Source organism: Phyllopteryx taeniolatus, chromosome 1 (assembly GCF_024500385.1).
Source record: "Phyllopteryx taeniolatus isolate TA_2022b chromosome 1, UOR_Ptae_1.2, whole genome shotgun sequence".
NCBI lineage: Eukaryota > Metazoa > Chordata > Actinopteri > Syngnathiformes > Syngnathidae > Phyllopteryx > Phyllopteryx taeniolatus.
Genome location: NC_084502.1, coordinates 14,600,756 through 14,627,069, shown reverse-complemented (window position 1 = coordinate 14,627,069; position 26,314 = coordinate 14,600,756). Strand labels below are relative to the sequence as shown.

The window sequence follows — 26,314 nt, the reverse complement described above, 5'->3', positions numbered from 1 at the left end:
TTACGACATTGATACCCTACACCAAGTTGGAAACTGTTTTGAAATTCTAACCCTACATTGAAACCCAAACCCTATTTTGACATCCCATCCCTGGTTGGAAACCCTACTTTGAAAACCTAACTTACTTTTAAACACCAACTCTAATTTCAAACCCTATTTTGAAACCCTATCTCGATTATGAATCCCTAACCCTGTTTCAAAACCATTCTTTGAAACTCTAACCCTACTGAGAACTACTAACCCTTCTTTGAAACACTACTTTAAAACCCTAACACTACTTAAAAACCCTAACCCTATTTCGAAACCCTACCTTGAAACCTTACCCCTAATGTAAAACTCTACTTTAAAACCATGACCCTATTTTGAAACCCTAATCCTACTTTAAAACTCTAATTTGAAACCCAAACACTGTTTGAAACCCTACATAGAAAATGTAACCCTGTTTTGAAACCCTAAACCTAATTTGAAACCCTAGTTTGAAACCGTACTTTGAAACCCTAACCCTGTTTAGAAACCCTACTTGGAAACTGGAACCTTTATTGAAAACTCTACTTTGAAACCCTAACCCTACTTTGAAACCCTAACCCTGTTTTAAAACCCTACTTTGAAACCCTATCCCTATTTTTAAACTCTAACCCTTTTTCGAAACCCTTCTTTGAAACCCTAACCCTGTTTAGAAACCCTACTTGGAAACCGTAACCCCGTTTTGAATCCCTACTTTGAAACCGTAAGCCTGCATTGAAACTGGCATAATTTCAAAACCAAACCGTTTTAAACCGTAACCCTGTTGATTTCTAGCAAGATGAGGTGGCCGAGAGGTTAAGGCGATGGCCTGCTAATCCATTGTGCTCTGCACGCATGGGTTCAAATCCCATCCTCGTCGTCATTTAGCATTATGCTATGTCGTAACACAAAGCCGGTCTTAAAACCCGAGCGCTTCTTTGAATCCTTATTCCTACTTTGATACCCTACCCCTCGTTGGAAACTGTTTTGAAATCCTAACCCTACTTTTAAACCCTAACCCTGTTTTAAAACCCAACTTTGAAACCGTAAGCCCGCTTTGAAACCCATTGAAATCCTAACCGTTTTGAAACCGTAACCCTGTTGACCATGAGCAAGACGAGGTGGCCGAGAGGTTAAGGCGATGGACTGCTAATCCATTGTGCTCTGCACGCATGGGTTCAAATCCCATCCTCGTCGTCGTTTAGCATTATGCTATGTCGTAACACAAAGTAGGTCTTGAAACCCAAGCCCTTCTTTGAATCCTTATTCCTACTTTGATACCCTACCCCTACTTGGAAACTGTTTTGAAATCCTCGCCCTACTTTGAAACCACAACCCTATTTTTACATCCCATCCCTGGTTGGAAACCCTACTTTGAAAACCTACCTTACTTTTAAACCCCAACCCTAATTTCAAACCCTACTTTGAAACCCTAACCCTGTTTAGAAACCCTTCTTGGAAACCGTAACCTTGATTGAAAACTCTACTTTGAAACCCTAACCCTACTTTGAAACCCTAACCCTGTTTTAAAACCCTACTTTGAAACCGTAAGCCTGCTTTGAAACCCTACTTTGAAATCCTAACCCTATTTTGAAACCTTGAAACCGGCCTAATTTCAAACCCAAACCGTTTTGAAACCGTAACCCTGTTGACCACTAGCAAGACGAGGTGGGCGAGAGGTTAAGGCGATGGACTGCTAATCCATTGTGCTCTGCACGCATGGGTTCAAATCCCATCCTCGTCGTCATTTAGTATTATGCTATGTCTTAACACAAAGCAGGTCTTGAATCCCGACCCCTTCTTTGAATCCTTATTCCAACTTTGATACCCTACCCCTACTTGGAAACTGTTTTGAAATCCTCGCCCTACTTTGAAACCCCAACCCTATTTTTACATCCCATCCCTGGTTGGAAACCCTACTTTGAAAACCTACCTTACTTTTAAACCCTAACCCTAATTTCAAACCCTACTTTGAAACCCTAACCCTGTTTAGAAACCCTTCTTGGAAACCGTAACCTTGATTGAAAACTCTACTTTGAAACCCTAACCCTACTTTGAAACCCTAACCTTGTTTTAAAACCCTACTTTGAAACCGTAAGCCTGCTTTGAAACCCTACTTTGAAATCCTAACCCTATTTTGAAACCCTTTGAAACCGGCCTAATTTCAAACCCTGTTGACCACTAGCAAGACGAGGTGGCCGAGAGGTTAAGGTGATGGACTGCTAATCCATTGTACTCTGCACGTGTGGGTTCAAATCCCATCCTTGTTGTCATTTAGCATTATGCTATGTCGTAACACAAAGCAGGTCTTGAAACCAACCAACTCTGCACGCATGGGTTCAAATCCCATCCTCGTCGGCGTTTAGTATTATGCTATGTCGTAGCACAAAGCCGGTCTTTAAACCCGAGCCCTTCTTTGAAACCTTATTCCAACTTTGATACCCTACCCCTCGTTGGAAACTGTTTTGAAATCCTAACCCTACTTTTAAACCCAAACCCTAATTTCAAACCCTACTTTGAAACCCTATCCCTATTATGAAACCCTAACCCTGTTTTGAAACCCTTCTTTGAAACTCTAAACCTGTATAGAAACCCTACTTGGAAACCGTAACCTTTATTGAAAACTCTACTTTGAAACCCGAACCCTGCTTTGAAACCCTACTTTGAAACCGTATTTCAAACCCAAACCGTTTTGAAACCGTAACCCCGTTAACCACTAGCAAGACGAGGTGGCCGAGAGGTTAAGGCGATGGACTGCTAATCCATTGTGCTCTGCACGCATGGGTTCAAATCCCATCCTCGTCGTCATTTAGCATTATGCTATGTCGTAACACAAAGCAGGTCTTGAAACCATAGCCCTTCTTTGAAACCTTATTCCTACTTTGATACCCTACCACTACTTGGAAACTGTTTTGAAATCCTCGCCCTACTTTGAAACCCCAACACTATTTTTACATCCCATCCCTGGTTGGAAACCCTATTTTGAAAACCTACCTTACTTTTAAACCCCAACCCTAATTTAAAACCCTACTTTGAAACCCTAACCTTGTTTAGAAACCCTTCTTGGAAACCGTAACCTTGATTGAAAACTCTACTTTGAAACCCTAACCCTACTTTGAAACCCTAACCCTGTTTTAAAACCCTACTTTGAAACCGTAAGCCTGCTTTGAAACCCTACTTTGAAATCCTAACCCTATTTTGAAACCCTTTGAAACCGGCCTAATTTCAAACCCAAACCTTTTTGAAACCGTAACCCTGTTAACCACTAGCAAGATGAGGTGGCCGAGAGGTTAAGGCGATGGACTGCTAATCCTTTGTGCTCTGCACGCATGGGTTCAAATCCCATCCTCGTCATCATTTAGCATCATGCTATGTCGTAACACAAAGCCGGTCTTGAAACCCGAGCCCTTCTTTGAATCCTTATTCCTACTTTGATACCCTACCCCTCGTTGGAAACTGTTTTGAAATCCTAAACCTACTTTTAAACCCTAACCCTGTTTTAAACCCCAACTTTGAAACCGTAAGCCTGCTTTGAAACCCATTGAAACCCAAACCGTTTTGAAACCGTAACCCTGTTAACCACTGGCAAGACGAGGTGGCCGAGAGGTTAAGGCAATGGACTGCTAATACATTGTGCTCAGCACGCATGGGTTCAAATCCCATCCTCGTCGTCATTTAGCATTATGCTATGTCGTAACACAAAGCCGGTCTTGAAACCATAGCCCTTCTATGAAACTTTATTCCTACTTTGATACCGTACCCCTCGTTGGAAACTGTTTTGAAATCCTAACCCTACTTTAAAACCCTAACCCTGTTTTAAAACCCAACTTTGAAACCGTAAACCTGCTTTGAAACCCATTGAAATCCTAACCGTTTTGAAACCGTAACCCTGTTGACCACTAGCAAGACGAGGTGGCCGAGAGGTTAAGGGGATGGACTGCTAATCCATTGTGCTCTGCACGCATGGGTTCAAATCCCATCCTCGTCGTCATTTAGCATTATGCTATGTCGTAACACAAAGCCGGTCTTGAAACCCGAGCCCTTCTTTGAAACCTTATTCCTACTTTGATACCCTACCACTACTTGGAAACTGTTTTGAAATCCTCGCCCTACTTTGAAACCCCAACACTATTTTTACATCCCATCCCTGGGTGGAAACCCTATTTTGAAAACCTACCTTACTTTTAAACCCCAACCCTAATTTAAAACCCTACTTTGAAACCCTAACCTTGTTTAGAAACCCTTCTTGGAAACCGTAACCTTGATTGAAAACTCTACTTTGAAACCCTAACCCTACTTTGAAACCCTAACCCTGTTTTAAAACCCTACTTTGAAACCGTAAGCCTGCTTTGAAACCCTACTTTTAAACCCTAACCCTGTTTTAAAACCCAACTTTGAAACCGTAAGCCCGCTTTGAAACCCATTGAAATCCTAACCGTTTTGAAACCGTAACCCTGTTGACCATGAGCAAGACGAGGTGGCCGAGAGGTTAAGGCGATGGACTGCTAATCCATTGTGCTCTGCACGCATGGGTTCAAATCCCATCCTCGTCGTCATTTAGCATTATGCTATGTCGTAACACAAAGCCGGTCTTAAAACCCGAGCGCTTCTTTGAATCCTTATTCCTACTTTGATACCCTACCCCTCGTTGGAAACTGTTTTGAAATCCTAACCCTACTTTTAAACCCTAACCCTGTTTTAAAACCCTACTTTGAAACCGTAAGCCTGCTTTGAAACCCTACTTTGAAATCCTAACCCTATTTTGAAACCCTTTGAAACCGGCCTAATTTCAAACCCAAACCTTTTTGAAACCGTAACCCTGTTGCCCATTAGCAAGACGAGGTGGCCGAGAGGTTAAGGCGATGGACTGCTAATCTATTGTGCTCTGCACGCATGGGTTCAAATCCCATCCTCGTCGTCATTTAGCATTATGCTATGTCGTAACACAAAGCCGGTCTTGAAACCCGAGCCCTTCTTTGAATCCTTATTCCTACTTTGATACCCTACCCCTCGTTGGAAACTGTTTTGAAATCCTAACCCTACTTTTAAACCCTAACCCTGTTTTAAAACCCAACTTTGAAACCGTAAGCCTGCTTTGAAACCCATTGAAATCCTAACCGTTTTGAAACCGTAACCCTGTTGACCATGAGCAAGACGAGGTGGCCGAGAGGTTAAGGCGATGGACTGCTAATCCATTGTGCTCTGCACGCATGGGTTCAAATCCCATCCTCGTCGTCATTTAGCATTATGCTATGTCGTAACACAAAGCCGGTCTTAAAACCCGAGCGCTTCTTTGAATCCTTATTCCTACTTTGATACCCTACCCCTCGTTGGAAACTGTTTTGAAATCCTAACCCTACTTTTAAACCCTAACCCTGTTTTAAAACCCAACTTTGAAACCGTAAGCCCGCTTTGAAACCCATTGAAATCCTAACCGTTTTGAAACCGTAACCCTGTTGACCATGAGCAAGACGAGGTGGCCGAGAGGTTAAGGCGATGGACTGCTAATCCATTGTGCTCTGCACGCATGGGTTCAAATCCCATCCTCGTCGTCATTTAGCATTATGCTATGTCGTAACACAAAGCCGGTCTTAAAACCCGAGCGCTTCTTTGAATCCTTATTCCTACTTTGATACCCTACCCCTCGTTGGAAACTGTTTTGAAACCCTAACCCTACTTTTAAACCCTAACCCTGTTTTAAAACCCTACTTTGAAACCGTAAGCCTGCTTTGAAACCCTACTTTGAAATTCTAACCCTATTTTGAAACCCTTTGAAACCGGCCTAATTTCAAACCCAAACCGTTTTGAAACCGTAACCCTGTTGACCACTAGCAAGACGAGGTGGCCGAGAGGTTAAGGCGATGGACTGCTAATCCATTGTGCTCTGCACGCATGGGTTCAAATCCCATCCTCGTCGTCATTTAGCATTATGCTATGTCGTAACACAAAGCCGGTCTTGAAACCCGAGCCCTTCTTTGAATCCTTATTCCTACTTTGATACCCTACCCCTCGTTGGAAACTGTTTTGAAATCCTAACCCTACTTTTAAACCCTAACCCTGTTTTAAAACCCAACTTTGAAACCGTAAGCCTGCTTTGAAACCCATTGAAATCCTAACCGTTTTGAAACCGTAACCCTGTTGACCATGAGCAAGACGAGGTGGCCGAGAGGTTAAGGCGATGGACTGCTAATCCATTGTGCTCTGCACGCATGGGTTCAAATCCCATCCTCGTCGTCATTTAGCATTATGCTATGTCGTAACACAAAGCCGGTCTTAAAACCCGAGCGCTTCTTTGAATCCTTATTCCTACTTTGATACCCTACCCCTCGTTGGAAACTGTTTTGAAATCCTAACCCTACTTTTAAACCCTAACCCTGTTTTAAAACCCAACTTTGAAACCGTAAGCCCGCTTTGAAACCCATTGAAATCCTAACCGTTTTGAAACCGTAACCCTGTTGACCATGAGCAAGACGAGGTGGCCGAGAGGTTAAGGCGATGGACTGCTAATCCATTGTGCTCTGCACGCATGGGTTCAAATCCCATCCTCGTCGTCATTTAGCATTATGCTATGTCGTAACACAAAGCCGGTCTTAAAACCCGAGCGCTTCTTTGAATCCTTATTCCTACTTTGATACCCTACCCCTCGTTGGAAACTGTTTTGAAATCCTAACCCTACTTTTAAACCCTAACCCTGTTTTAAAACCCTACTTTGAACCCGTAAGCCTGCTTTGAAACCCTACTTTGAAATTCTAACCCTATTTTGAAACCCTTTGAAACCGGCCTAATTTCAAACCCAAACCGTTTTGAAACCGTAACCCTGTTGACCACTAGCAAGACGAGGTGGCCGAGAGGCTAAGGCGATGGACTGCTAATCCATTGTGCTCTGCACGCATGGGTTCAAATCCCATCCTCGTCGTCATTTAGCATTATGCTATGTCGTAACACAAAGCCGGTCTTGAAACCATAGCCCTTCTATGAAACTTTATTCCTACTTTGATACCGTACCCCTCGTTGGAAACTGTTTTGAAATCCTAACCCTACTTTAAAACCCTAACCCTGTTTTAAAACCCCTTTGAAACCGTAAGCCTGCTTTGAAATCCATTGAAATCCTAACCGTTTTGAAACCGTAACCCTGTTGACCACTAGCAAGATGAGTTGGCCGAGAGGTTAAGGTGGTGGACTGCTAGTCCATTGTGCTCTGCACGCATGGGTTCAAATCCCATCCTCGTCGTCATTTCGCATTATGCTATTTCGTAACACAAAGCAGGTCTTGAAACCATAGCCCTTCTTTGAAACCTTATTCCTACTTTGATACCCTACCCCTACTTGGAAACTGTTTTGAAATCCTCGCCCTACTTTGAAACCCCAACCCTATTTTTACATCCCTTCCCTGGTTGGAAACCCTACTTTGAAAACCTACCTTACTTTTAAACCCCAACCCTAATTTCAAACCCTACTTTGAAACCCTAACCCTGTTTAGAAACCCTTCTTGGAAACCGTAACCTTGATTGAAAACTCTACTTTGAAACCCTAACCCTACTTTGAAACCCTAACCCTGTTTTAAAACCCTACTTTGAAACCGTAAGCCTGCTTTGAAACCCTACTTTGAAATCTTAACCCTATTTTGAAACCCTTTGAAACCGGCCTAATTTCAAACCCAAACCGTTTTGAAACCGTAACCCTGTTGATCGCTAGCAAGACGAGGTGGCCGAGAGGTTAAGGCGATGGACTGCTAATCAATTGTGCTCTGCACGCATGGGTTCACATCCCATCCTCGTCGTCATTTAGCATTATGCTATGTCGTAACACAAAGCCGGTCTTGAAACCCGAGCCCTTCTTTGAAACCTTATTCCTACTTAGATACCCTACCCCTAGTTGGAAACTACTTTGAAACCCTAACCCTACTTTGAAACCCAAACCCTGTTTTAAAACCCTACTTTGAAACCGTAAGCCTGCTTTGAAACCCTACTTTGAAATTCTAACCCTATTTTGAAACCCTTTGAAACCGGCCTAATTTCAAACCCAAACCGTTTTGAAACCGTAACCCTGTCGACCGCTAGCAAGACGAGGTGGCCGAGAGGTTAAGGCGATGGACTGCTAATCCATTGTGCTCTGCACACATGGGTTCAAATCCCATCCTCGTCGTCATTTAGCATTATGCTATGTCGTAACACAAAGCCGGTCTTGAAACCATAGCCCTTCTATGAAACTTTATTCCTACTTTGATACCGTACCCCTCGTTGGAAACTGTTTTGAAATCCTAACCCTACTTTAAAACCCTAACCCTGTTTTAAAACCCCACTTTGAAACCGTAAGCCTGCTTTGAAATCCATTGAAATCCTAACCGTTTTGAAACCGTAACCCTGTTGACCACTAGCAAGATGAGTTGGCCGAGAGGTTAAGGTGGTGGACTGCTAGTCCATTGTGCTCTGCACGCATGGGTTCAAATCCCATCCTCGTCGTCATTTCGCATTATGCTATTTCGTAACACAAAGCAGGTCTTGAAACCATAGCCCTTCTTTGAAACCTTATTCCTACTTTGATACCCTACCCCTACTTGGAAACTGTTTTGAAATCCTCGCCCTACTTTGAAACCCCAACCATATTTTTACATCCCTTCCCTGGTTGGAAACCCTACTTTGAAAACCTACCTTACTTTTAAACCCCAACCCTAATTTCAAACCCTACTTTGAAACCCTAACCCTGTTTAGAAACCCTTCTTGGAAACCGTAACCTTGATTGAAAACTCTACTTTGAAACCCGAACCCTACTTTGAAACTGTATTTCAAACCCAAACCGTTTTGAAACCGTAACCCTGTTGACCACTAGCAAGACGAGGTGGCCGAGAGGTTAAGGCGATGGACTGCTAATCCATTGTGCTCTGCACGCATGGGTTCAAATCCCATCCTCGTCGTCATTTAGCATTATGCTATGTCGTAACACAAAGCCGGTCTTGAAACCATAGCCCTTCTATGAAACTTTATTCCTACTTTGATACCGTACCCCTCGTTGGAAACTGTTTTGAAATCCTAACCCTACTTTAAAACCCTAACCCTGTTTTAAAACCCCACTTTGAAACCGTAAGCCTGCTTTGAAATCCATTGAAATCCTAACCGTTTTGAAACCGTAACCCTGTTGACCACTAGCAAGATGAGTTGGCCGAGAGGTTAAGGTGGTGGACTGCTAGTCCATTGTGCTCTGCACGCATGGGTTCAAATCCCATCCTCGTCGTCATTTCGCATTATGCTATTTCGTAACACAAAGCAGGTCTTGAAACCATAGCCCTTCTTTGAAACCTTATTCCTACTTTGATACCCTACCCCTACTTGGAAACTGTTTTGAAATCCTCGCCCTACTTTGAAACCCCAACCATATTTTTACATCCCTTCCCTGGTTGGAAACCCTACTTTGAAAACCTACCTTACTTTTAAACCCCAACCCTAATTTCAAACCCTACTTTGAAACCCTAACCCTGTTTAGAAACCCTTCTTGGAAACCGTAACCTTGATTGAAAACTCTACTTTGAAACCCGAACCCTACTTTGAAACTGTATTTCAAACCCAAACCGTTTTGAAACCGTAACCCTGTTGACCACTAGCAAGACGAGGTGGCCGAGAGGTTAAGGCGATGGACTGCTAATCCATTGTGCTCTGCACGCATGGGTTCAAATCCCATCCTCGTCGTCATTTAGCATTATGCTATGTCGTAACACAAAGCAGGTCTTGAAACCATAGCCCTTCTTTGAAACCTTATTCCTACTTTGATACCCTACCCCTACTTGGAAACTGTTTTGAAATCCTCGCCCTACTTTGAAACCCCAACCCTATTTTTACATCCCATCCCTGGTTGGAAACCCTACTTTGAAAACCTACCTTACTTTTAAACCCCAACCAAAATTTAAAACCCTACTTTGAAACCCTAACCTTGTTTAGAAACCCTTCTTGGAAACCGTAACCTTGACTGAAAACTCTACTTTGAAACCCTAACCCTACTTTGAAACCCTAACCCTGTTTTAAAACCCTACTTTGAAACCGTAAGCCTGCTTTGAAACCCTACTTTGAAATCCTAACCCTATTTTGAAACCCTTTGAAACCGGCCTAATTTCAAACCCAAACCTTTTTGAAACCGTAACCCTGTTAACCACTATCAAGACGAGGTGGCCGAGAGGTTAAGGCGATGGACTGCTAATCCATTGTGCTCTGCACGCATGGGTTCAAATCCCATCCTCGTCGTCATTTAGCATTATGCTATGTCGTAACACAAAGCCGGTCTTGAAACCATAGCCCTTCTATGAAACTTTATTCCTACTTTGATACCGTACCCCTCGTTGGAAACTGTTTTGAAATCCTAACCCTACTTTAAAACCCTAACCCTGTTTTAAAACCCCTTTGAAACCGTAAGCCTGCTTTGAAATCCATTGAAATCCTAACCGTTTTGAAACCGTAACCCTGTTGACCACTAGCAAGATGAGTTGGCCGAGAGGTTAAGGTGGTGGACTGCTAGTCCATTGTGCTCTGCACGCATGGGTTCAAATCCCATCCTCGTCGTCATTTCGCATTATGCTATTTCGTAACACAAAGCAGGTCTTGAAACCATAGCCCTTCTTTGAAACCTTATTCCTACTTTGATACCCTACCCCTACTTGGAAACTGTTTTGAAATCCTCGCCCTACTTTGAAACCCCAACCCTATTTTTACATCCCTTCCCTGGTTGGAAACCCTACTTTGAAAACCTACCTTACTTTTAAACCCCAACCCTAATTTCAAACCCTACTTTGAAACCCTAACCCTGTTTAGAAACCCTTCTTGGAAACCGTAACCTTGATTGAAAACTCTACTTTGAAACCCGAACCCTACTTTGAAACTGTATTTCAAACCCAAACCGTTTTGAAACCGTAACCCTGTTAACCACTAGCAAGACGAGGTGGCCGAGAGGTTAAGGCGATGGACTGCTAATCCATTGTGCTCTGCACGCATGGGTTCAAATCCCATCCTCGTCGTCATTTAGCATTATGCTATGTCGTAACACAAAGCCGGTCTTGAAACCATAGCCCTTCTATGAAACTTTATTCCTACTTTGATACCGTACCCCTCGTTGGAAACTGTTTTGAAATCCTAACCCTACTTTAAAACCCTAACCCTGTTTTAAAACCCCTTTGAAACTGTAAGCCTGCTTTGAAATCCATTGAAATCCTAACCGTTTTGAAACCGTAACCCTGTTGACCACTAGCAAGATGAGTTGGCCGAGAGGTTAAGGTGGTGGACTGCTAGTCCATTGTGCTCTGCACGCATGGGTTCAAATCCCATCCTCGTCGTCATTTCGCATTATGCTATTTCGTAACACAAAGCAGGTCTTGAAACCATAGCCCTTCTTTGAAACCTTATTCCTACTTTGATACCCTACCCCTACTTGGAAACTGTTTTGAAATCCTCGCCCTACTTTGAAACCCCAACCCTATTTTTACATCCCTTCCCTGGTTGGAAACCCTACTTTGAAAACCTACCTTACTTTTAAACCCCAACCCTAATTTCAAACCCTACTTTGAAATTCTAACCCTATTTTGAAACCCTTTGAAACCGGCCTAATTTCAAACCCAAACCGTTTTGAAACCGTAACCCTGTCGACCGCTAGCAAGACGAGGTGGCCGAGAGGTTAAGGCGATGGACTGCTAATCCATTGTGCTCTGCACGCATGGGTTCAAATCCCATCCTCGTCGTCATTTAGCATTATGCTATGTCGTAACACAAAGCAGGTCTTGAAACCATAGCCCTTCTTTGAAACCTTATTCCTACTTTGATACCCTACCCCTACTTGGAAACTGTTTTGAAATCCTCGCCCTACTTTGAAACCCCAACCCTATTTTTACATCCCATCCCTGGTTGGAAACCCTACTTTGAAAACCTACCTTACTTTTAAACCCCAACCCAAATTTAAAACCCTACTTTGAAACCCTAACCTTGTTTAGAAACCCTTCTTGGAAACCGTAACCTTGACTGAAAACTCTACTTTGAAACCCTAACCCTACTTTGAAACCCTAACCCTGTTTTAAAACCCTACTTTGAAACCGTAAGCCTGCTTTGAAACCCTACTTTGAAATCCTAACCCTATTTTGAAACCCTTTGAAACCGGCCTAATTTCAAACCCAAACCTTTTTGAAACCGTAACCCTGTTAACCACTATCAAGACGAGGTGGCCGAGAGGTTAAGGCGATGGACTGCTAATCCATTGTGCTCTGCACGCATGGGTTCAAATCCCATCCTCGTCGTCATTTAGCATTATGCTATGTCGTAACACAAAGCCGGTCTTGAAACCATAGCCCTTCTATGAAACTTTATTCCTACTTTGATACCGTACCCCTCGTTGGAAACTGTTTTGAAATCCTAACCCTACTTTAAAACCCTAACCCTGTTTTAAAACCCCTTTGAAACCGTAAGCCTGCTTTGAAATCCATTGAAATCCTAACCGTTTTGAAACCGTAACCCTGTTGACCACTAGCAAGATGAGTTGGCCGAGAGGTTAAGGTGGTGGACTGCTAGTCCATTGTGCTCTGCACGCATGGGTTCAAATCCCATCCTCGTCGTCATTTCGCATTATGCTATTTCGTAACACAAAGCAGGTCTTGAAACCATAGCCCTTCTTTGAAACCTTATTCCTACTTTGATACCCTACCCCTACTTGGAAACTGTTTTGAAATCCTCGCCCTACTTTGAAACCCCAACCCTATTTTTACATCCCTTCCCTGGTTGGAAACCCTACTTTGAAAACCTACCTTACTTTTAAACCCCAACCCTAATTTCAAACCCTACTTTGAAACCCTAACCCTGTTTAGAAACCCTTCTTGGAAACCGTAACCTTGATTGAAAACTCTACTTTGAAACCCTAACCCTACTTTGAAACCCTAACCCTGTTTTAAAACCCTACTTTGAAACCGTAAGCCTGCTTTGAAACCCTACTTTGAAATCTTAACCCTATTTTGAAACCCTTTGAAACCGGCCTAATTTCAAACCCAAACCGTTTTGAAACCGTAACCCTGTTGATCGCTAGCAAGACGAGGTGGCCGAGAGGTTAAGGCGATGGACTGCTAATCCATTGTGCTCTGCACGCATGGGTTCAAATCCCATCCTCGTTGTCATTTAGCATTATGCTATGTCGTAACACAAAGCCGGTCTTGAAACCCGAGCCCTTCTTTGAAACCTTATTCCTACTTAGATACCCTACCCCTAGTTGGAAACTACTTTGAAACCCTAACCCTACTTTGAAACCCAAACCCTGTTTTAAAACCCTACTTTGAAACCGTAAGCCTGCTTTGAAACCCTACTTTGAAATTCTAACCCTATTTTGAAACCCTTTGAAACCGGCCTAATTTCAAACCCAAACCGTTTTGAAACCGTAACCCTGTCGACCGCTAGCAAGACGAGGTGGCCGAGAGGTTAAGGCGATGGACTGCTAATCCATTGTGCTCTGCACACATGGGTTCAAATCCCATCCTCGTCGTCATTTAGCATTATGCTATGTCGTAACACAAAGCCGGTCTTGAAACCATAGCCCTTCTATGAAACTTTATTCCTACTTTGATACCGTACCCCTCGTTGGAAACTGTTTTGAAATCCTAACCCTACTTTAAAACCCTAACCCTGTTTTAAAACCCCACTTTGAAACCGTAAGCCTGCTTTGAAATCCATTGAAATCCTAACCGTTTTGAAACCGTAACCCTGTTGACCACAAGCAAAACGAGGTGGCCGAGAGGTTAAGGCGATGGACTGCTAATCCATTGTGCTCTGCACGCATGGGTTCAAATCCCATCCTCGTCGTCATTTCGCATTATGCTATTTCGTAACACAAAGCAGGTCTTGAAACCATAGCCCTTCTTTGAAACCTTATTCCTACTTTGATACCGTACCCCTACTTGGAAACTGTTTTGAAATCCTCGCCCTACTTTGAAACCCTAACCCTATTTTCAAACCCTACTTTGAAACCCTAACCCTGTTTAGAAACCCTTCTTGGAAACCGTAACCTTTATTGAAAACTCTACTTTGAAACCCTAACCCTACTTTGAAACCCTAACCCTGTTTTAAAACCCTACTTTGAAACCGTAACCCTGCTTTGAAACCCTACTTTAAAATCCTAACCCTGTTTTGATACCCGACTTTGAAAATTAAACTCTGTTTTGAAACCCTAGTTTGAAACCCTAACCCTGCTTTGAAACCCTACTTTGAAATCCTAACCCTATTTTTTAAACCCTACTTTGAAACCCTAACTCTATTTTTAAACTCTAACCCTTTTTCGAAACACTTCTTTCAAACCCTAACCCTGTATAGAAACCCTACTTGGAAACCGTAACCTTTATTGAAAACCCTACTTTGAAACCCTAACCCTATTTTTAAACTCGAACCCTTTTTCGAAACCCTTCTTTGAAAGCCTAACCCTGTTTAGAAACCCTACTTGGAAACCGTAACATTTATTAAAAACTCTACTTTGAAACCCTAACCCTACTTTGAAACCCTACCCCTCGTTGGAAACTGAAATCCTAACCCTACTTTTAAACCCTAACCCTAATTTCAAACCCTACTTTGAAAACCTATCCCTATTATGAAACCCTAACCCTGTTTTGAAACCCTTCTTTGAAACTCTAACCCTGTATAGAAACCCTACTTGGAAACCGTAACCTTTATTGAAAACTCTACTTTGAAACCATAACCCTATTTTCAAACACAAACCCTTTTTCGAAACCCTTCTTTGAAACCCTAACCCTGTTTAGAAACCCTACTTGGAAACCGTAACCTTTATTGAAAACTCTACTTTGAAACCATAACCCTATTTTTAAACTCGAACCCTTTTTCGAAACCCTTCTTTGAAAGCCTAACCCTGTTTAGAAACCCTACTTGGAAACCGTAACATTTATTAAAAACTCTACTTTGAAACCCTAACCCTGTTTTAAAACCATGCTTTGAATCCTTCCATCCATCCATTTTCTGATCCGCTTCTCCTCACTCGGGTCGTGGGCGTGCTGTAGCCTATCCCAGCTATCATCGGGCAGGAGGCGGGGTACAGCCTGAACTGGTTGCCAGCCAATCGCAGGGCACATACAAACAAACAACCATTCGCACTCACAGTCACACCTACGGGCAATTTAGAGTCTTCAATTCACCTACCATGCATGTTTTTGGGATGTGGGAGGAAACCGGAGTGCCGGGAGAACATGCAAACTCCACACAGGCGGGGCCAGGGATTGAACCCCGGTCCTCAGAACTGTGAGGCTGACGCTCTCACCAGTCGTACACCATGCTGCCTGACACCCTACCACTAGTTGGAAACTTTACTTTGAAATCCTAACCCTAATTTAACACCCTACCCCAAGTTGGAAACCCTAACCCTCCCTTGAAACCCTACTTTGAAACACCAACCCTGTTTTGAAACCCTAACCGTAATTTGAAAACCTACATTGAAACCCTTCTTTGAAACCCTAATTTGAAACACTAACCCCGTCTTGAAACCCTACTTTGAAATCCTACCCCTGTTTTGAAACCTTACTTTGGAATCCTAACAGTTTTGAAACACTGCTTTGAAACCCTAACTCTGTTCTGAAACGGTACTTTGAAACCCTAACCCTGTTTCGAAATCCTACTTTGAAACCCTAACTGAGTTTTGAAACCATAACCCTGCTTTGAAACCCTAACCCTACTTTGAAACCCTAATTTGAAACTGTAACCCTTTCATAAAAACCCTACCCGTTAACTCCACATACAGTATGTTCTGTAGATTTCTATGTGAGCGTTGATGCAAGCTCTCAGGCTGGCAACGCTGTACTCTCTGTCGGTCTTCGTTCACTGGAAGACGGCCTAAAATTGTCACAAGGTATTATTCGAAACATCAACGGTGAAGTGTTCCACTTGTATTTGACAGTTTTTTGTGTCTGAGTATTTTAATGGCCCATTTTGTTGTTTACTTTTCATTGCTTTCCTCATTCTCATCTGCGAGTTGATTTAAATTTTATGGAATCAAGGCTTTGTGTCGCTTCATTTTCCCCTCAATTCCTCCGCAGCATCCCTGTCATCAAAAGCCAAATAAACTCAATGATTCAATCACTCATCATTGTTTTAAATTCGCTAATTTCTGTTCTCAGAAAATCAGATTGCTATGTTTGCTCGTATAAAAAAAGGGCGCTGGATTATAATTTGGAACAATGTCATATTTTCACAGGAACTAGAGTCATTCGAAGGGTGTACATAATCAGTTGATCATGTACACCGGTGGAATTTTCTGAGCCAATCAGAACCAAATATTCACCAAGACCGTGGTGTAGTTAGTGTAATAAAATGTTCTCACCCAAAAATGCTTCCAAGTGCGTAAATAAGAAACACAGATTGATTTATGTATTTTTTTTTTAGATATTAATAATTATTATTTTTATCAAATAGAACTGTCGTAACTTTCCTGAAAAGATGAATATTTTTCAATACAATAGTTTCCATTTTCCAAACATGGAAATGTATGAAATCAAATTCCATACTTGCGTAGGAAGCCCGAATTTTCTTCGGACTCTCTAAAGGCACAGGTGTTGGAAATCACCTCTCCAAATGACAAACATGAGCCACTGTACATACAGTTCTACTATAAAAATCCATTTTATTTCTTATATCAAAAAGAAATAGAATCATAAAAACAATCAGAACCACACGTAATATCCATGTGGGTTTTTGCCAACAAATAAATTTCTCCAACTGAATGATGATTGTTCTAATTTACATGGTCAGATGTTAAAAAATAGAGAACACTGTTAAAAATGGAGGGGTAAACCCACTTTCCTGTAGAATGTACTGGCTGGGTGCGTGTGTGTGTGTGTGAGCACCATGCAGAGTTATATGGCAGGTTAGGGCCCACGAGCTCAGTTAAAGCAGCACGGCTAACAGTGCGACACAGCGAGAAGAACATTCCCGAAACAGACAGATGGTTAGCATTAGCAGCAAGGCAAAGGCTTTAACAAAGGAATGCTTATCAGAGAGCTGATCAGTCTCCGTCCTGGGAATGCAAGTATTAACTGTGAAAATTAACCTAAATGACCTGACCATGTAATTACACATAATAACGAGAGAAAAAGAAATAGTCTCCCATAAACACACGTACCATCCAATGATAACCCTGGCCTTTCCTCAAAGTACAGTTGTGGTCAAAAGAGAAGGAATAAAAGCAACAACTCTCAGCTAATTTATTTGTCACACTTGTTTTTGTTTTGTTTTTTCTTCTGGAAGTTCACTTAAGTCTGATGTCACCTTCTAGAACTAAATATGCATCCTACAGTAAACCAAGGCCACAGTTGCCATCCCAGATGCTTCATCCTGGAAGGTTACAATCATCATCATCATCATCCAGCACTCACACACTCACTCATTTACTGTAAAGGACTTCAAAATTGTTATAGAATTACTGACTGCTATTGGTTACTGATGTTCCTGGGTATATTTTCAAGACACTTTGTTAATAGGTTTGCGTATATATATCATCTATATGCAAATATTACGTCTGTCTGTGCAAGGAGGTAAAAGACAATCACTTGAATGTAGCAACACCTCCACGAGTACGTCGGGTGCAGTTGGAAAAACAAAATAACATCTTATTGATGGACCTGAAATAGAGATGAACTCCGTTTCATCCACAACACAAGATAGACTTAATTGGTTTTTAAACGTTTTCTTGGATGAACCAATACTCTTTTCTTTGCCCGCTATACAATTCACACAAAAAAAATAATAAAAAAAAAATCTTCCACTGCAATTTGTATCTCTCTTTCTTTTACATTTGCACAGAGGTAGTGGCTATATGCGTGAGAGAGGAGGAAAAGCTGAGGGGAGGTGCGCAAAAAATGTAAAATAATGTGTAAAATGTCTATAAAATGGTTCCTTTTCCGTCACCTTTTCTTGTTGTCAAAGAACAAAATATAATACTGCAATCACTTAAAAAAGTAGTCCTTCATTTTATACATTTTATACAGCGTTCCCGATTTTGTCGTTGTCGTTTTGTTATGTTGCTTCTCTTTTCAGGTGGGAAAGGCATAAGATGAGGGAGCCTTGTGGGCTCAGCACTAGCTGGGCAGGGCGATCGCTGGCACAGTTCAGGGGGTTGCGAGGCTTTACGCCAGGGGGTCGCTCATGCTCTCGTCGCCCTGGGAGAGGAGCTCCTTCTTTTCGTCCGTGCTGGCCAGGGAGTTGTTGCTGTTGTGGGCGCCCATGTAGAGGCTGGCGTACACGGGGTTGGTGAAGTTGGTGGGCTGCAGAACAGACAAGAGCCGTTTAAGCGCAATGGGCTTGGAGGATACTTCTACAGTGGATATAAAAAGTCTCCACACCCATGTTGGAATCAAAACCTGTGCAACTACATTATTTGAGTTGTTCATTTTTACTTCCCCTCGCCTAAAGGCTATTATTCAATTTTTCTATTTTACTGGCTATAGGTCACATTAATGGTGGAGAAATATTATAAAAACCTGGCATTTGAACAGGGGTGTGTAGGCTTTCTATATCCTCTGTGCTTACAGTATAGTAAATGTCTTAGATAGAAGCTAGGTTAGGTTAGGCCAGAGCCAACCCAAGACATAAGAGAACCTGCTTAAGGCTCCGTAACCACTAGGGGGCCCCAAAAAGCGATTAACAGTCAACAGCCTGGAGTAGTATTTTTGCTGTTGTTGTTTGTTAATCTTTGAACATTTAAACATTGTTTCAATTATTAAATTCACTTATTCTAAGTGATTTTACTTGTTCTTACACTACACTTTTCTGCTTGTTATCGGCAGTATTGGAAGTGGACCAGTATCGTCGTCGTCGCTGTCACCATGGGACCCTTACTGTTGCTGATATGGCTGTTGTTGTGCCCATTTTGCTCTCGTCCCTTCCACCGGTTGTTCAACCACTAATTATTATTTTTTCCCTGTTATGAATTGGCTTTATTTAAAAAATTATTTTGCTCAACATTGCTGTTGAAGTTTTTCAAACCAGAAATAATAAACCGGATGACACTTTTACAGTAAATTCATAGTACTACTGGTATATTTTTGTTACTTTTAGTCAGCCTAGAGACACTTACACCTACAACTTACATCACTTGGAACATTGTGTAAATTAACCCCAATCCAATTTTGTAGTTGAATGTGCAACCTTTTGATTTTGAAACCATAAATAAGTCAGGCTCACAATAGGGTCATGTCAACAACACTGCCAGATTGACTGCTGCAATGAGTTTACAGTAGCTGTGTGAATGATCAATAATAAATATAACTGGCAGAAATAGAGGGCCCTAAAATCTAATTTTGCTTAAGGCCGCATCCAGGCGAGGGCTTTGTGTTACACGGATACTTTATTGATTCTGGTCACCCAGAACATCCAAAGTTGCTTTCATACAGATCATATTGGGTAATATTAACATCTACTTACCTTCTCTGGGTCCAAAGCAAAGTCTGAATCAAGGAGCTCCCCAGCGTCATCGTCAGGGTCTCCTTCATAGATTTTGTAGGCGGGGTTGCCGATCTCGACATTCATGGCGCCGTTGGTCATTCTGTGGTGCTGGAAGCCCTTGGCACTGCAGCAAATAATAACATAGCAAATTTAGTAAGAATGGGGCAAATGCATACGTTTAAAAAATAAATAAATACAGCAACAAGGGGGAAGTAACATATAATCCACACAATCAAGACAAAGTTTATCAAATGAGCTTTTTCTGTCAAAAGGCCCATTTGATTAAACCCAGGGAAATGCTGCAGCATTGGGACAAATGCTGGACAGTCTACACGCTATCGTTGTTCAGTGATATACACTTAGATACTTTACCAAACAAGCACACAGCATAAACCTAACATACAGTATGTACAACAGGGGACGGTATGTAGAGGCAAGAAAAGAAAAAAAAAAAAAAAACATTACAAACAAGAGTCAACAGACTCTTAAGCCGCATTTCAACCTAAACTTCCAGGATCTTTTAGTTTTTGGTTACTGTGGGCCCATTGTATCCACAATTTTCGCTAACTGACCAATTTCCCTGGAACATTGAAGTAAATAAGGCTAATGATACAGCGCAAGTGAGTACATTACACCTGCAATGCAGTCGGTAACAGTAGAAAGAACCATGATGCCATTAAAGTGGCGAGGCACTAATAAAACAAGTTGTAGACTGTTCAAATGTGAAAAATGCAATGAGTTGCCTCCAATCTGACCCACCCCAAAGGTTCCTGGACCTGATGAGAATATTACCCGCCTTAGCATAGTCTTCTTCTGGCCCTGACCAAAAGCTAAATGTAGTATATTGTCCAAACACACAAGTTCGAAGTTGCAAAGTAAATTTCCTGTGGTCGAAATGCGCCTTTTGGATTCTTGGGGAGTAAGAGACAGGCAAGGACGGGCAGATTTATAACAGAATGGGCATAGGGATGGGTGTACTGCATGACCTTTGTTGATATTAGGGAGGGAAGGGGGTTAACAATGTCTGAACCGGTGAATAATGTAACCCTATGACGTTACCGCGAGCCCCGAGAGCGAGATTTCCCCAGCCATTGAGACCTGGGAGACAGGAAATAGTTGGTTGATGGAGATGGAAAGAAGGAAGTTTAAAACACATCATTACAACAGGACCGACCCTCGCATTCTCCGCTTGTACCACAGGATGGCGCCAACCACCAGCAGTGACAGTAAGAGCAGTAGAAGCACGGGGACAACCACGGAGGCCGTTTCTGGGACAGAGCAAACAAAGTGTGCAAATTGAGCCAAAGTGCAAGTTTTTATCAGCACTGCAAAGAAGTGTGACTCACTTCCACTGGACATGGAGGAATCCATGGTTGAAGCATTTTCACACCTGTAACCTCTCCATGTTGCGGGACACCTGGACACACAGCGAGACACAACTATTATGTACGTGTGTGTTATCTCTTTTTTTTTTTAAAATAGTTTTGTACATGAGAGAAATAAGGAAGTGTTTGGCGAGAGTGTCACATCTTACTGGCACTGGGGCAATAGTGTGCGCGTGTCAACTGTACATTGTCCATTGGCGCAGTAGTCCAAGCAAGTATAGCAACTGGGTTGGGTCTGACCGTTGGGGCAGCTATACACGCACACGCACGCACACGCACGCACACACACACACACACACACACACACACACACACAGATAATATCAAATAACTAAAAAAAAAAACAAACAGAACAGCCTTTACAAGGACAATAATACTTGATACTTTGTGGTTGTTGTGGTGTAGAACTGCACCGCATGCCATTGAGAGGCGTCTCTAATATTTTGAATCTTGTGTAGCTTTAATGAGGTTACCAAAATATTAACAACTGCTCTTATTAATTCAAAACTGTTCATTCATTATGTGCCTTATTCTTACCAGCAGTGGGAACACAATTGTATTGTTAGTTGAAAACAAAAATATAGAGTTGCCCTAACATGCAGTACATTTTTGCATTTGACTAACATAATACAATTGACTGGTTGACAACATAATATTAATTAGATCCACACATTTTTAGTGACAAGATTGAATGTCATGTTGTTTTGTTACAGTACAGCGGTGCCTTGAGATACAACTGGCACGACTTGAGAGGTCTGAGATACAAGTTGTCGTTCAGGCTGATTTCTTGCTTTGACCTGTGTGCGAAAATGTGAGATACAAGCGCTGTATGGTGACAGTGAACTCACAACAAGCAGCAGTTTGGCAAATAGTGAACAATTAACTAATTAATTATGGGGTTTTAAGCCATTTAGTGCCATTCCCAGTCGTTCACTGTCAAACTAAACATGTGTGGCTAGCTTAATGCTAACACATAATAGGAAACGCCATAGACGGGCTAACAAATAGCATGAGTGCCTCAGGCAAATATCTGGACACAACCGGTGGGGCAACACATGGAGACAGACAATATATCACTACTCAGAGGCATATTTTCCTCATCCTATGTGAAAAACAGACAGCCAAATGCTCAGGGCCGTGGGCCAGTTGTCCCCTTTTCCACCCTGTTCCACGCCCCTGTTTATAGATCCAAATGTCATTTAACTTGTCTAGGCTCCAGCGTGTTTACCTGCAGGACACTTCTCCTGAGGACGACGTCAAACAGCGGCCTGTGCCACAGAAGACGCATTTGTCCAGCTCGCACTGGTGTCCGATGTACTGACTGGAGCACTGACACACTTTGGTGCCGTTTGTGGTTTGCAAGCATGTGCCGCCATTTTCACAGAAGCCTTCACATTTACCTGTAGAGAAGGCGATCGTTGTAAGAGGTTTGTCAAAAGAAACGTGAATGCTCTTTGTTGCCGTCAGAGCATGTATACAGTTAGAATGTCAAATGTCCACTTACTGTACTGGCACTGATCTCCGTGGTACTCTGTCGGGCAGCTGCAGGTTGGCTGATTACCCGAGTTGACCGAGCAGTTGCCGCCGTTGTGGCAGTAGTTCTGACAAGTGTGACGGTTGCAGGTGGGCCCCGTGAATCCTTTTGGGCATCTGCATGTCGGAGCACCTATGATAAACATACCACTTACAACAATGACCAAGAAACCACTGCGCCCGAGGAAGAATTAACTATCAGAGATAGAAGGGCTGACCGACGAGGTGTCAATCATTTGCCGTGGACTCAAAGGCACAACCATAGCCGGTCACCTGCACACCCCCATAGCCTCGCACTGTCCTGTTCCATAGGCCTTCAGGAGTTTTGCTGAAAGTATGGTGGAATATCCACCTCCCGAAACAAAAACAAAAAAATGCCCATTCCTCGTTTGCTAACAACTCACTATAAGATTAGCAAACAGAAGTAGAGCGATGGGACCCCAGGCAGCTGAGAGGATTCAGAAGCGATGCAAAATTAGCAACATTTCTGCTCAACAGGTAAGTTCTCACCGCTTCTTGAGTTTTAATTGATTGTACATTCCCAAAAATAAAACTTCAAACTGACAACATTTTTAATGTTATATTAACACTCCAACAAATAAGTCACACTTCCAGTGTAGCAGCTGTGACTAACGCTGTCTTGTTTACAGTGCTAATGCTAGCTTAGTATTGCTCGTGCTGCTATTTTGTTGAAGATGGATATGCATTCTTGCTAGCAGTTTTAATATTGCAGTTTCCCCCTTCAACATGTGTGACTTTTTTTTTTTTTAACCCAAATTGAAATGAAAGTGATCCTATGTGGTCTGTTATGATAACATGCATGGAAGGAACTGTCATAAGCGTGATTAAAAGAAATCAGTTACAAAGTGATAAATGATCAGTGATAACAGTGGAGAAAAATAAATGTGCAGATAGAGCAATGTGAGGGTGAAAATGGTGACCTGTATGAGAGCTAAAAGATCAGTGAGGACTAAAACCAACTCTTGCCTTTGCCCGTCTATGTCAACTCACCTGTATGAGATGCGGTGCATGTGCCGCCGTTCTTGCAGTAATCCCTGCACTGGTTGATCTCGCATCTCTCTCCGGTGTAGCTGGGCTGGCAGCGACACTTGGCCACCTGACGGGCGTTGAGAAAGCAGCTGCCTCCGTTCTGACACTGAATGTTACAGGGGCCTGAGGGGGGAGCTGTGGAGATAGAAGGACACCCAGTAAACGCCACCTAGCAAGCAGTTACAGGTGCATCTAGCCAGTAGATAGATGGAAAAAAAAGGATTATATTGTATTTCCTCTCACAGAAACAAGTGTGTTTGTGGGCAAGCAGACTTACAGAACGGCGACTGGGTCGGGCCAGACTTCTCCACACACGTGCCGTTGTCAGCCATGTAGTTGTTGGGACAGGTGCACACCGGTCCACTGGGGCTGAGCAGACATAGCCACTCACACTTCTTCCTGTCACATGGGTTTGTCACTAATGCAGAGAGACCACAGCACAAACAGTGAGAATCCTCCAAAATATACGTTGATATACAATATGGGATGATTTTGGATTGAGGATGTAGTAGGAGATGGACATAGAAAGAGAGCTAGACAGATTTTTTTTTTTTCATAGTTATGTTCAATAGGTCTTATATTTTATGCAAATATTGTGGACATACAGTATAACATGTGTCCAGTATCTGGTGCGTTATAGATTATTATTAACATGGCAGACACACAACATGTAAAATAGTAGCTACTTCATTAGAGTTATGTCTTGAAATAAGAGTTTAATTTGCTATGTGATGGCACTCTTGGAAGGAAAATGGAATGCAATGGAAATGCCATTTTTTGAATATAGAAAATAGCAATCTATAATACTGTACTTCTAAGAACATACAGTAATGACATGATTAAAAAGAAAGTAATTATTATTTATTTATTTATTTATTTTTAATTGAAAAAAAAATCTGCGTGTTCTAAAACTTTTCACTGGTAGCCTGAACAGTCAAATGTTTTAGAACGCGCCAATTTTTCCCTTTTTTTTTTTTTTTTGCTTGAAAGTCAAGTAATTCAAGTCCAATGAATAGCCACACAGTTATGGGAACTTCCACAACTGAGTTGGGAAGAACTTTCGGAAAAATATTTCATTTCCATTTTAGGGATAATGCCGCAAGTGTGTTCAGTTGTTATGTCTGCCCAAAGTGGCTACTTAAATGGAAAGGTTTAGAATACATTTTTGTTTTGTAAATTGATTCCATTATTTCTTTTGTAACTTGAATAGTATTGTTCTGTGCTTTCATTTCAGAGTAAAATGAGAAATTGACCTGTATAAATTTGAATTTAAAAATAGCTGGAAAAGTGTGGTGTTCTGAAACTTTTGACCAGTAGTGTATATATATTATAGTCTGCATAAACCAACAAATCTACGCTTGATTAGCTATGATTTTGACACAGTATTTTATAGTACAAATAAAATATGGATGACACTCACTCTCTGGCTGCTTATATCGGTGGTACAAGACGATGTCAGTAGCGTGGTTGATGCCTGTGGTGAGAGTTTCCATGGTGCCTTTTCCAAACTTGTTGACCCGGAAAACAAAGTTATTGACTAACGTGACTCCATATATGTAGTCCTCAAAGATATCGATGCTAAACGGATGGGCAAGGTCTGGAAGTGAACAAAGAACATATAATGTTAACATAGGCAAACTTTTAATTGACTTCTAGTAGTTATTTTTTTATGTCATAACTTCTTTTCTTAAACTCAAATAACTCAACTGTTTTTGATGCCAGAGACCGCTATGACGGGATCTGAGCCATCCAGGCGAACACTGCCAATGACTGAAAGCTTTGCATCTGCCCAGTAAAGGCGTTCATTGAAGTAGTCTACTGCCAAACCTGGGGAGTGAAAAAGACGTTGTAGTATACAGTATACTGCATATTTGAAGCTGGGAGTTATTAATGTCAACAAATACGACCTGTTGGCCACTGGATGTTCTCATGGACAAGGGTCTGTCTCAGCGTTCCATCCATGGCAGCTGTCTCAATTTTTGGATGATTCCCCCAGTCTGCCCAGTACATGGTACTGAAGCAGAAATGAAGAGTTCAAATGAAAATCTCAAGCCTTTGTTTAAAAAAAAAAAAAAAAAAAAAAAAAGAAAACTGAAAAAAAAAAAAAAGCTCAAGTTCATGTTGTACCCTCTTTGTGGATCCACGACGATGGCATATGGTTCGTCAATCATGCCAGAGATGAGGGTCTTGCAATGCTGGCCTGACATCTGAGCCACCTCAATGACATCTCGACCAGAGTCGGTCCAGTACAGGTTACCAGCCACCCAGTCCACGGCTATGCCTCGAGGCATCTTCAGCTCTTTAATCTGGATGACATGAGAGAGATTTACTAGTCTGCCCTGCTAAGAAGTCAAACTCGTGTTTCTGTGTATTTCTGAAGAGTTGTACCTGCAGGTTGGTGATCCTGCCCACACTTTGCCGTCTGTTACGGTGGGAATTGGACGACAAAGTTGACTGTCCCGGAAGCTCATAGGAGGAGATGCGGCCTGTGTGCCAGTTGGTCCAGAAGATGCGGTTGGTCTTCACGTGTAGGTCCATCGCATCAATCCGCACGCTAGCATCCCCTTGGAAGGTTTGTTCATAGCGCCAGTTGGGCATTCCAGGATCCAGGCTGCGGATTTCATTGTCATCGGCTATGAAGAGAACCTGCTGACTGCTGTTCATGTCTGCAAGAGAAAGGAGGACTTAGAAACACATGGTCCTAGACAGCCACAATTTATTTCACCGAGCAGCCTCCATTTTTTACTGATATTGTATAAAGTGTTAGTCTGTTTCCACGTCGTCTGTTACCAATTAAATGTTTACAAAACACATTGAAAACAAATCTATTAACTGTCTTGGGCACTTGAACTGTCTGAGGAATTTCATAAAACTCTTGTCTGCCGCTTTCTCACTCCA

The 26,314-nt window shown here is 42.1% G+C and overlaps 1 protein-coding gene and 33 non-coding genes across 35 annotated transcripts in view; 33 read left to right on the top strand and 1 right to left on the bottom strand.

Annotated features, from left to right (window-relative positions):
• The first annotated feature begins 801 nt into the window (after window positions 1-801).
• trnas-gcu (transfer RNA serine (anticodon GCU)) lies at window positions 802-883 on the top strand. Its single transcript has one exon. It is a non-coding gene; the product is annotated as a tRNA-Ser (tRNA).
• A 235-nt stretch (window positions 884-1,118) lies between these two features.
• On the top strand, window positions 1,119-1,200 carry trnas-gcu (transfer RNA serine (anticodon GCU)). Its single transcript has one exon. It is a non-coding gene; the product is annotated as a tRNA-Ser (tRNA).
• Window positions 1,201-1,665: 465 nt separating this feature from the next.
• Window positions 1,666-1,747, top strand: trnas-gcu (transfer RNA serine (anticodon GCU)). Its single transcript has one exon. It is a non-coding gene; the product is annotated as a tRNA-Ser (tRNA).
• Window positions 1,748-2,191: 444 nt separating this feature from the next.
• trnas-gcu (transfer RNA serine (anticodon GCU)) lies at window positions 2,192-2,273 on the top strand. Its single transcript has one exon. It is a non-coding gene; the product is annotated as a tRNA-Ser (tRNA).
• Window positions 2,274-2,726: 453 nt separating this feature from the next.
• Window positions 2,727-2,808, top strand: trnas-gcu (transfer RNA serine (anticodon GCU)). The gene has a single exon. It is a non-coding gene; the product is annotated as a tRNA-Ser (tRNA).
• Window positions 2,809-3,275: 467 nt separating this feature from the next.
• trnas-gcu (transfer RNA serine (anticodon GCU)) lies at window positions 3,276-3,357 on the top strand. Its single transcript has one exon. It is a non-coding gene; the product is annotated as a tRNA-Ser (tRNA).
• A 235-nt stretch (window positions 3,358-3,592) lies between these two features.
• Window positions 3,593-3,674, top strand: trnas-gcu (transfer RNA serine (anticodon GCU)). Its single transcript has one exon. It is a non-coding gene; the product is annotated as a tRNA-Ser (tRNA).
• A 235-nt stretch (window positions 3,675-3,909) lies between these two features.
• trnas-gcu (transfer RNA serine (anticodon GCU)) lies at window positions 3,910-3,991 on the top strand. The gene has a single exon. It is a non-coding gene; the product is annotated as a tRNA-Ser (tRNA).
• Window positions 3,992-4,474: 483 nt separating this feature from the next.
• On the top strand, window positions 4,475-4,556 carry trnas-gcu (transfer RNA serine (anticodon GCU)). The gene has a single exon. It is a non-coding gene; the product is annotated as a tRNA-Ser (tRNA).
• A 283-nt stretch (window positions 4,557-4,839) lies between these two features.
• On the top strand, window positions 4,840-4,921 carry trnas-gcu (transfer RNA serine (anticodon GCU)). Its single transcript has one exon. It is a non-coding gene; the product is annotated as a tRNA-Ser (tRNA).
• Window positions 4,922-5,156: 235 nt separating this feature from the next.
• trnas-gcu (transfer RNA serine (anticodon GCU)) lies at window positions 5,157-5,238 on the top strand. The gene has a single exon. It is a non-coding gene; the product is annotated as a tRNA-Ser (tRNA).
• Window positions 5,239-5,473: 235 nt separating this feature from the next.
• On the top strand, window positions 5,474-5,555 carry trnas-gcu (transfer RNA serine (anticodon GCU)). Its single transcript has one exon. It is a non-coding gene; the product is annotated as a tRNA-Ser (tRNA).
• A 283-nt stretch (window positions 5,556-5,838) lies between these two features.
• trnas-gcu (transfer RNA serine (anticodon GCU)) lies at window positions 5,839-5,920 on the top strand. Its single transcript has one exon. It is a non-coding gene; the product is annotated as a tRNA-Ser (tRNA).
• Window positions 5,921-6,155: 235 nt separating this feature from the next.
• trnas-gcu (transfer RNA serine (anticodon GCU)) lies at window positions 6,156-6,237 on the top strand. Its single transcript has one exon. It is a non-coding gene; the product is annotated as a tRNA-Ser (tRNA).
• A 235-nt stretch (window positions 6,238-6,472) lies between these two features.
• On the top strand, window positions 6,473-6,554 carry trnas-gcu (transfer RNA serine (anticodon GCU)). The gene has a single exon. It is a non-coding gene; the product is annotated as a tRNA-Ser (tRNA).
• A 283-nt stretch (window positions 6,555-6,837) lies between these two features.
• trnas-gcu (transfer RNA serine (anticodon GCU)) lies at window positions 6,838-6,919 on the top strand. Its single transcript has one exon. It is a non-coding gene; the product is annotated as a tRNA-Ser (tRNA).
• A 233-nt stretch (window positions 6,920-7,152) lies between these two features.
• Window positions 7,153-7,234, top strand: trnas-gcu (transfer RNA serine (anticodon GCU)). Its single transcript has one exon. It is a non-coding gene; the product is annotated as a tRNA-Ser (tRNA).
• A 467-nt stretch (window positions 7,235-7,701) lies between these two features.
• trnas-gcu (transfer RNA serine (anticodon GCU)) lies at window positions 7,702-7,783 on the top strand. Its single transcript has one exon. It is a non-coding gene; the product is annotated as a tRNA-Ser (tRNA).
• A 283-nt stretch (window positions 7,784-8,066) lies between these two features.
• On the top strand, window positions 8,067-8,148 carry trnas-gcu (transfer RNA serine (anticodon GCU)). The gene has a single exon. It is a non-coding gene; the product is annotated as a tRNA-Ser (tRNA).
• A 235-nt stretch (window positions 8,149-8,383) lies between these two features.
• On the top strand, window positions 8,384-8,465 carry trnas-gcu (transfer RNA serine (anticodon GCU)). The gene has a single exon. It is a non-coding gene; the product is annotated as a tRNA-Ser (tRNA).
• A 370-nt stretch (window positions 8,466-8,835) lies between these two features.
• On the top strand, window positions 8,836-8,917 carry trnas-gcu (transfer RNA serine (anticodon GCU)). The gene has a single exon. It is a non-coding gene; the product is annotated as a tRNA-Ser (tRNA).
• Window positions 8,918-9,152: 235 nt separating this feature from the next.
• trnas-gcu (transfer RNA serine (anticodon GCU)) lies at window positions 9,153-9,234 on the top strand. The gene has a single exon. It is a non-coding gene; the product is annotated as a tRNA-Ser (tRNA).
• Window positions 9,235-9,604: 370 nt separating this feature from the next.
• On the top strand, window positions 9,605-9,686 carry trnas-gcu (transfer RNA serine (anticodon GCU)). Its single transcript has one exon. It is a non-coding gene; the product is annotated as a tRNA-Ser (tRNA).
• A 467-nt stretch (window positions 9,687-10,153) lies between these two features.
• trnas-gcu (transfer RNA serine (anticodon GCU)) lies at window positions 10,154-10,235 on the top strand. The gene has a single exon. It is a non-coding gene; the product is annotated as a tRNA-Ser (tRNA).
• Window positions 10,236-10,468: 233 nt separating this feature from the next.
• trnas-gcu (transfer RNA serine (anticodon GCU)) lies at window positions 10,469-10,550 on the top strand. Its single transcript has one exon. It is a non-coding gene; the product is annotated as a tRNA-Ser (tRNA).
• Window positions 10,551-10,920: 370 nt separating this feature from the next.
• Window positions 10,921-11,002, top strand: trnas-gcu (transfer RNA serine (anticodon GCU)). Its single transcript has one exon. It is a non-coding gene; the product is annotated as a tRNA-Ser (tRNA).
• Window positions 11,003-11,235: 233 nt separating this feature from the next.
• Window positions 11,236-11,317, top strand: trnas-gcu (transfer RNA serine (anticodon GCU)). Its single transcript has one exon. It is a non-coding gene; the product is annotated as a tRNA-Ser (tRNA).
• A 320-nt stretch (window positions 11,318-11,637) lies between these two features.
• Window positions 11,638-11,719, top strand: trnas-gcu (transfer RNA serine (anticodon GCU)). The gene has a single exon. It is a non-coding gene; the product is annotated as a tRNA-Ser (tRNA).
• A 467-nt stretch (window positions 11,720-12,186) lies between these two features.
• trnas-gcu (transfer RNA serine (anticodon GCU)) lies at window positions 12,187-12,268 on the top strand. The gene has a single exon. It is a non-coding gene; the product is annotated as a tRNA-Ser (tRNA).
• Window positions 12,269-12,501: 233 nt separating this feature from the next.
• On the top strand, window positions 12,502-12,583 carry trnas-gcu (transfer RNA serine (anticodon GCU)). The gene has a single exon. It is a non-coding gene; the product is annotated as a tRNA-Ser (tRNA).
• A 467-nt stretch (window positions 12,584-13,050) lies between these two features.
• On the top strand, window positions 13,051-13,132 carry trnas-gcu (transfer RNA serine (anticodon GCU)). Its single transcript has one exon. It is a non-coding gene; the product is annotated as a tRNA-Ser (tRNA).
• Window positions 13,133-13,415: 283 nt separating this feature from the next.
• trnas-gcu (transfer RNA serine (anticodon GCU)) lies at window positions 13,416-13,497 on the top strand. The gene has a single exon. It is a non-coding gene; the product is annotated as a tRNA-Ser (tRNA).
• A 235-nt stretch (window positions 13,498-13,732) lies between these two features.
• On the top strand, window positions 13,733-13,814 carry trnas-gcu (transfer RNA serine (anticodon GCU)). The gene has a single exon. It is a non-coding gene; the product is annotated as a tRNA-Ser (tRNA).
• A 2,790-nt stretch (window positions 13,815-16,604) lies between these two features.
• lrp1ab (low density lipoprotein receptor-related protein 1Ab) overlaps window positions 16,605-26,314 on the bottom strand; it is a 108,038-nt gene continuing 98,328 nt past the window's right edge. The window contains exons 76-90 of one of the 2 annotated variants that reach the window (XM_061774259.1): window positions 25,805-26,082; window positions 25,544-25,722; window positions 25,324-25,430; window positions 25,124-25,243; window positions 24,837-25,013; window positions 23,694-23,834; window positions 23,378-23,551; window positions 22,338-22,499; window positions 22,062-22,233; window positions 20,983-21,084; window positions 20,795-20,865; window positions 20,623-20,716; window positions 20,508-20,546; window positions 19,428-19,572; window positions 16,605-18,268 (exon numbers count right to left, since the gene is read on the bottom strand). In XM_061774259.1, the coding sequence (XP_061630243.1) occupies window positions 18,131-18,268; window positions 19,428-19,572; window positions 20,508-20,546; window positions 20,623-20,716; window positions 20,795-20,865; window positions 20,983-21,084; window positions 22,062-22,233; window positions 22,338-22,499; window positions 23,378-23,551; window positions 23,694-23,834; window positions 24,837-25,013; window positions 25,124-25,243; window positions 25,324-25,430; window positions 25,544-25,722; window positions 25,805-26,082 (2,099 nt within the window). In that variant the 3' untranslated portion in view covers window positions 16,605-18,130. The remainder of the gene's footprint in view (window positions 18,269-19,427; window positions 19,573-20,507; window positions 20,547-20,622; window positions 20,717-20,794; window positions 20,866-20,982; window positions 21,085-22,061; window positions 22,234-22,337; window positions 22,500-23,377; window positions 23,552-23,693; window positions 23,835-24,836; window positions 25,014-25,123; window positions 25,244-25,323; window positions 25,431-25,543; window positions 25,723-25,804; window positions 26,083-26,314) is intronic. The other variant, XM_061774268.1, reaches the window with a different exon arrangement.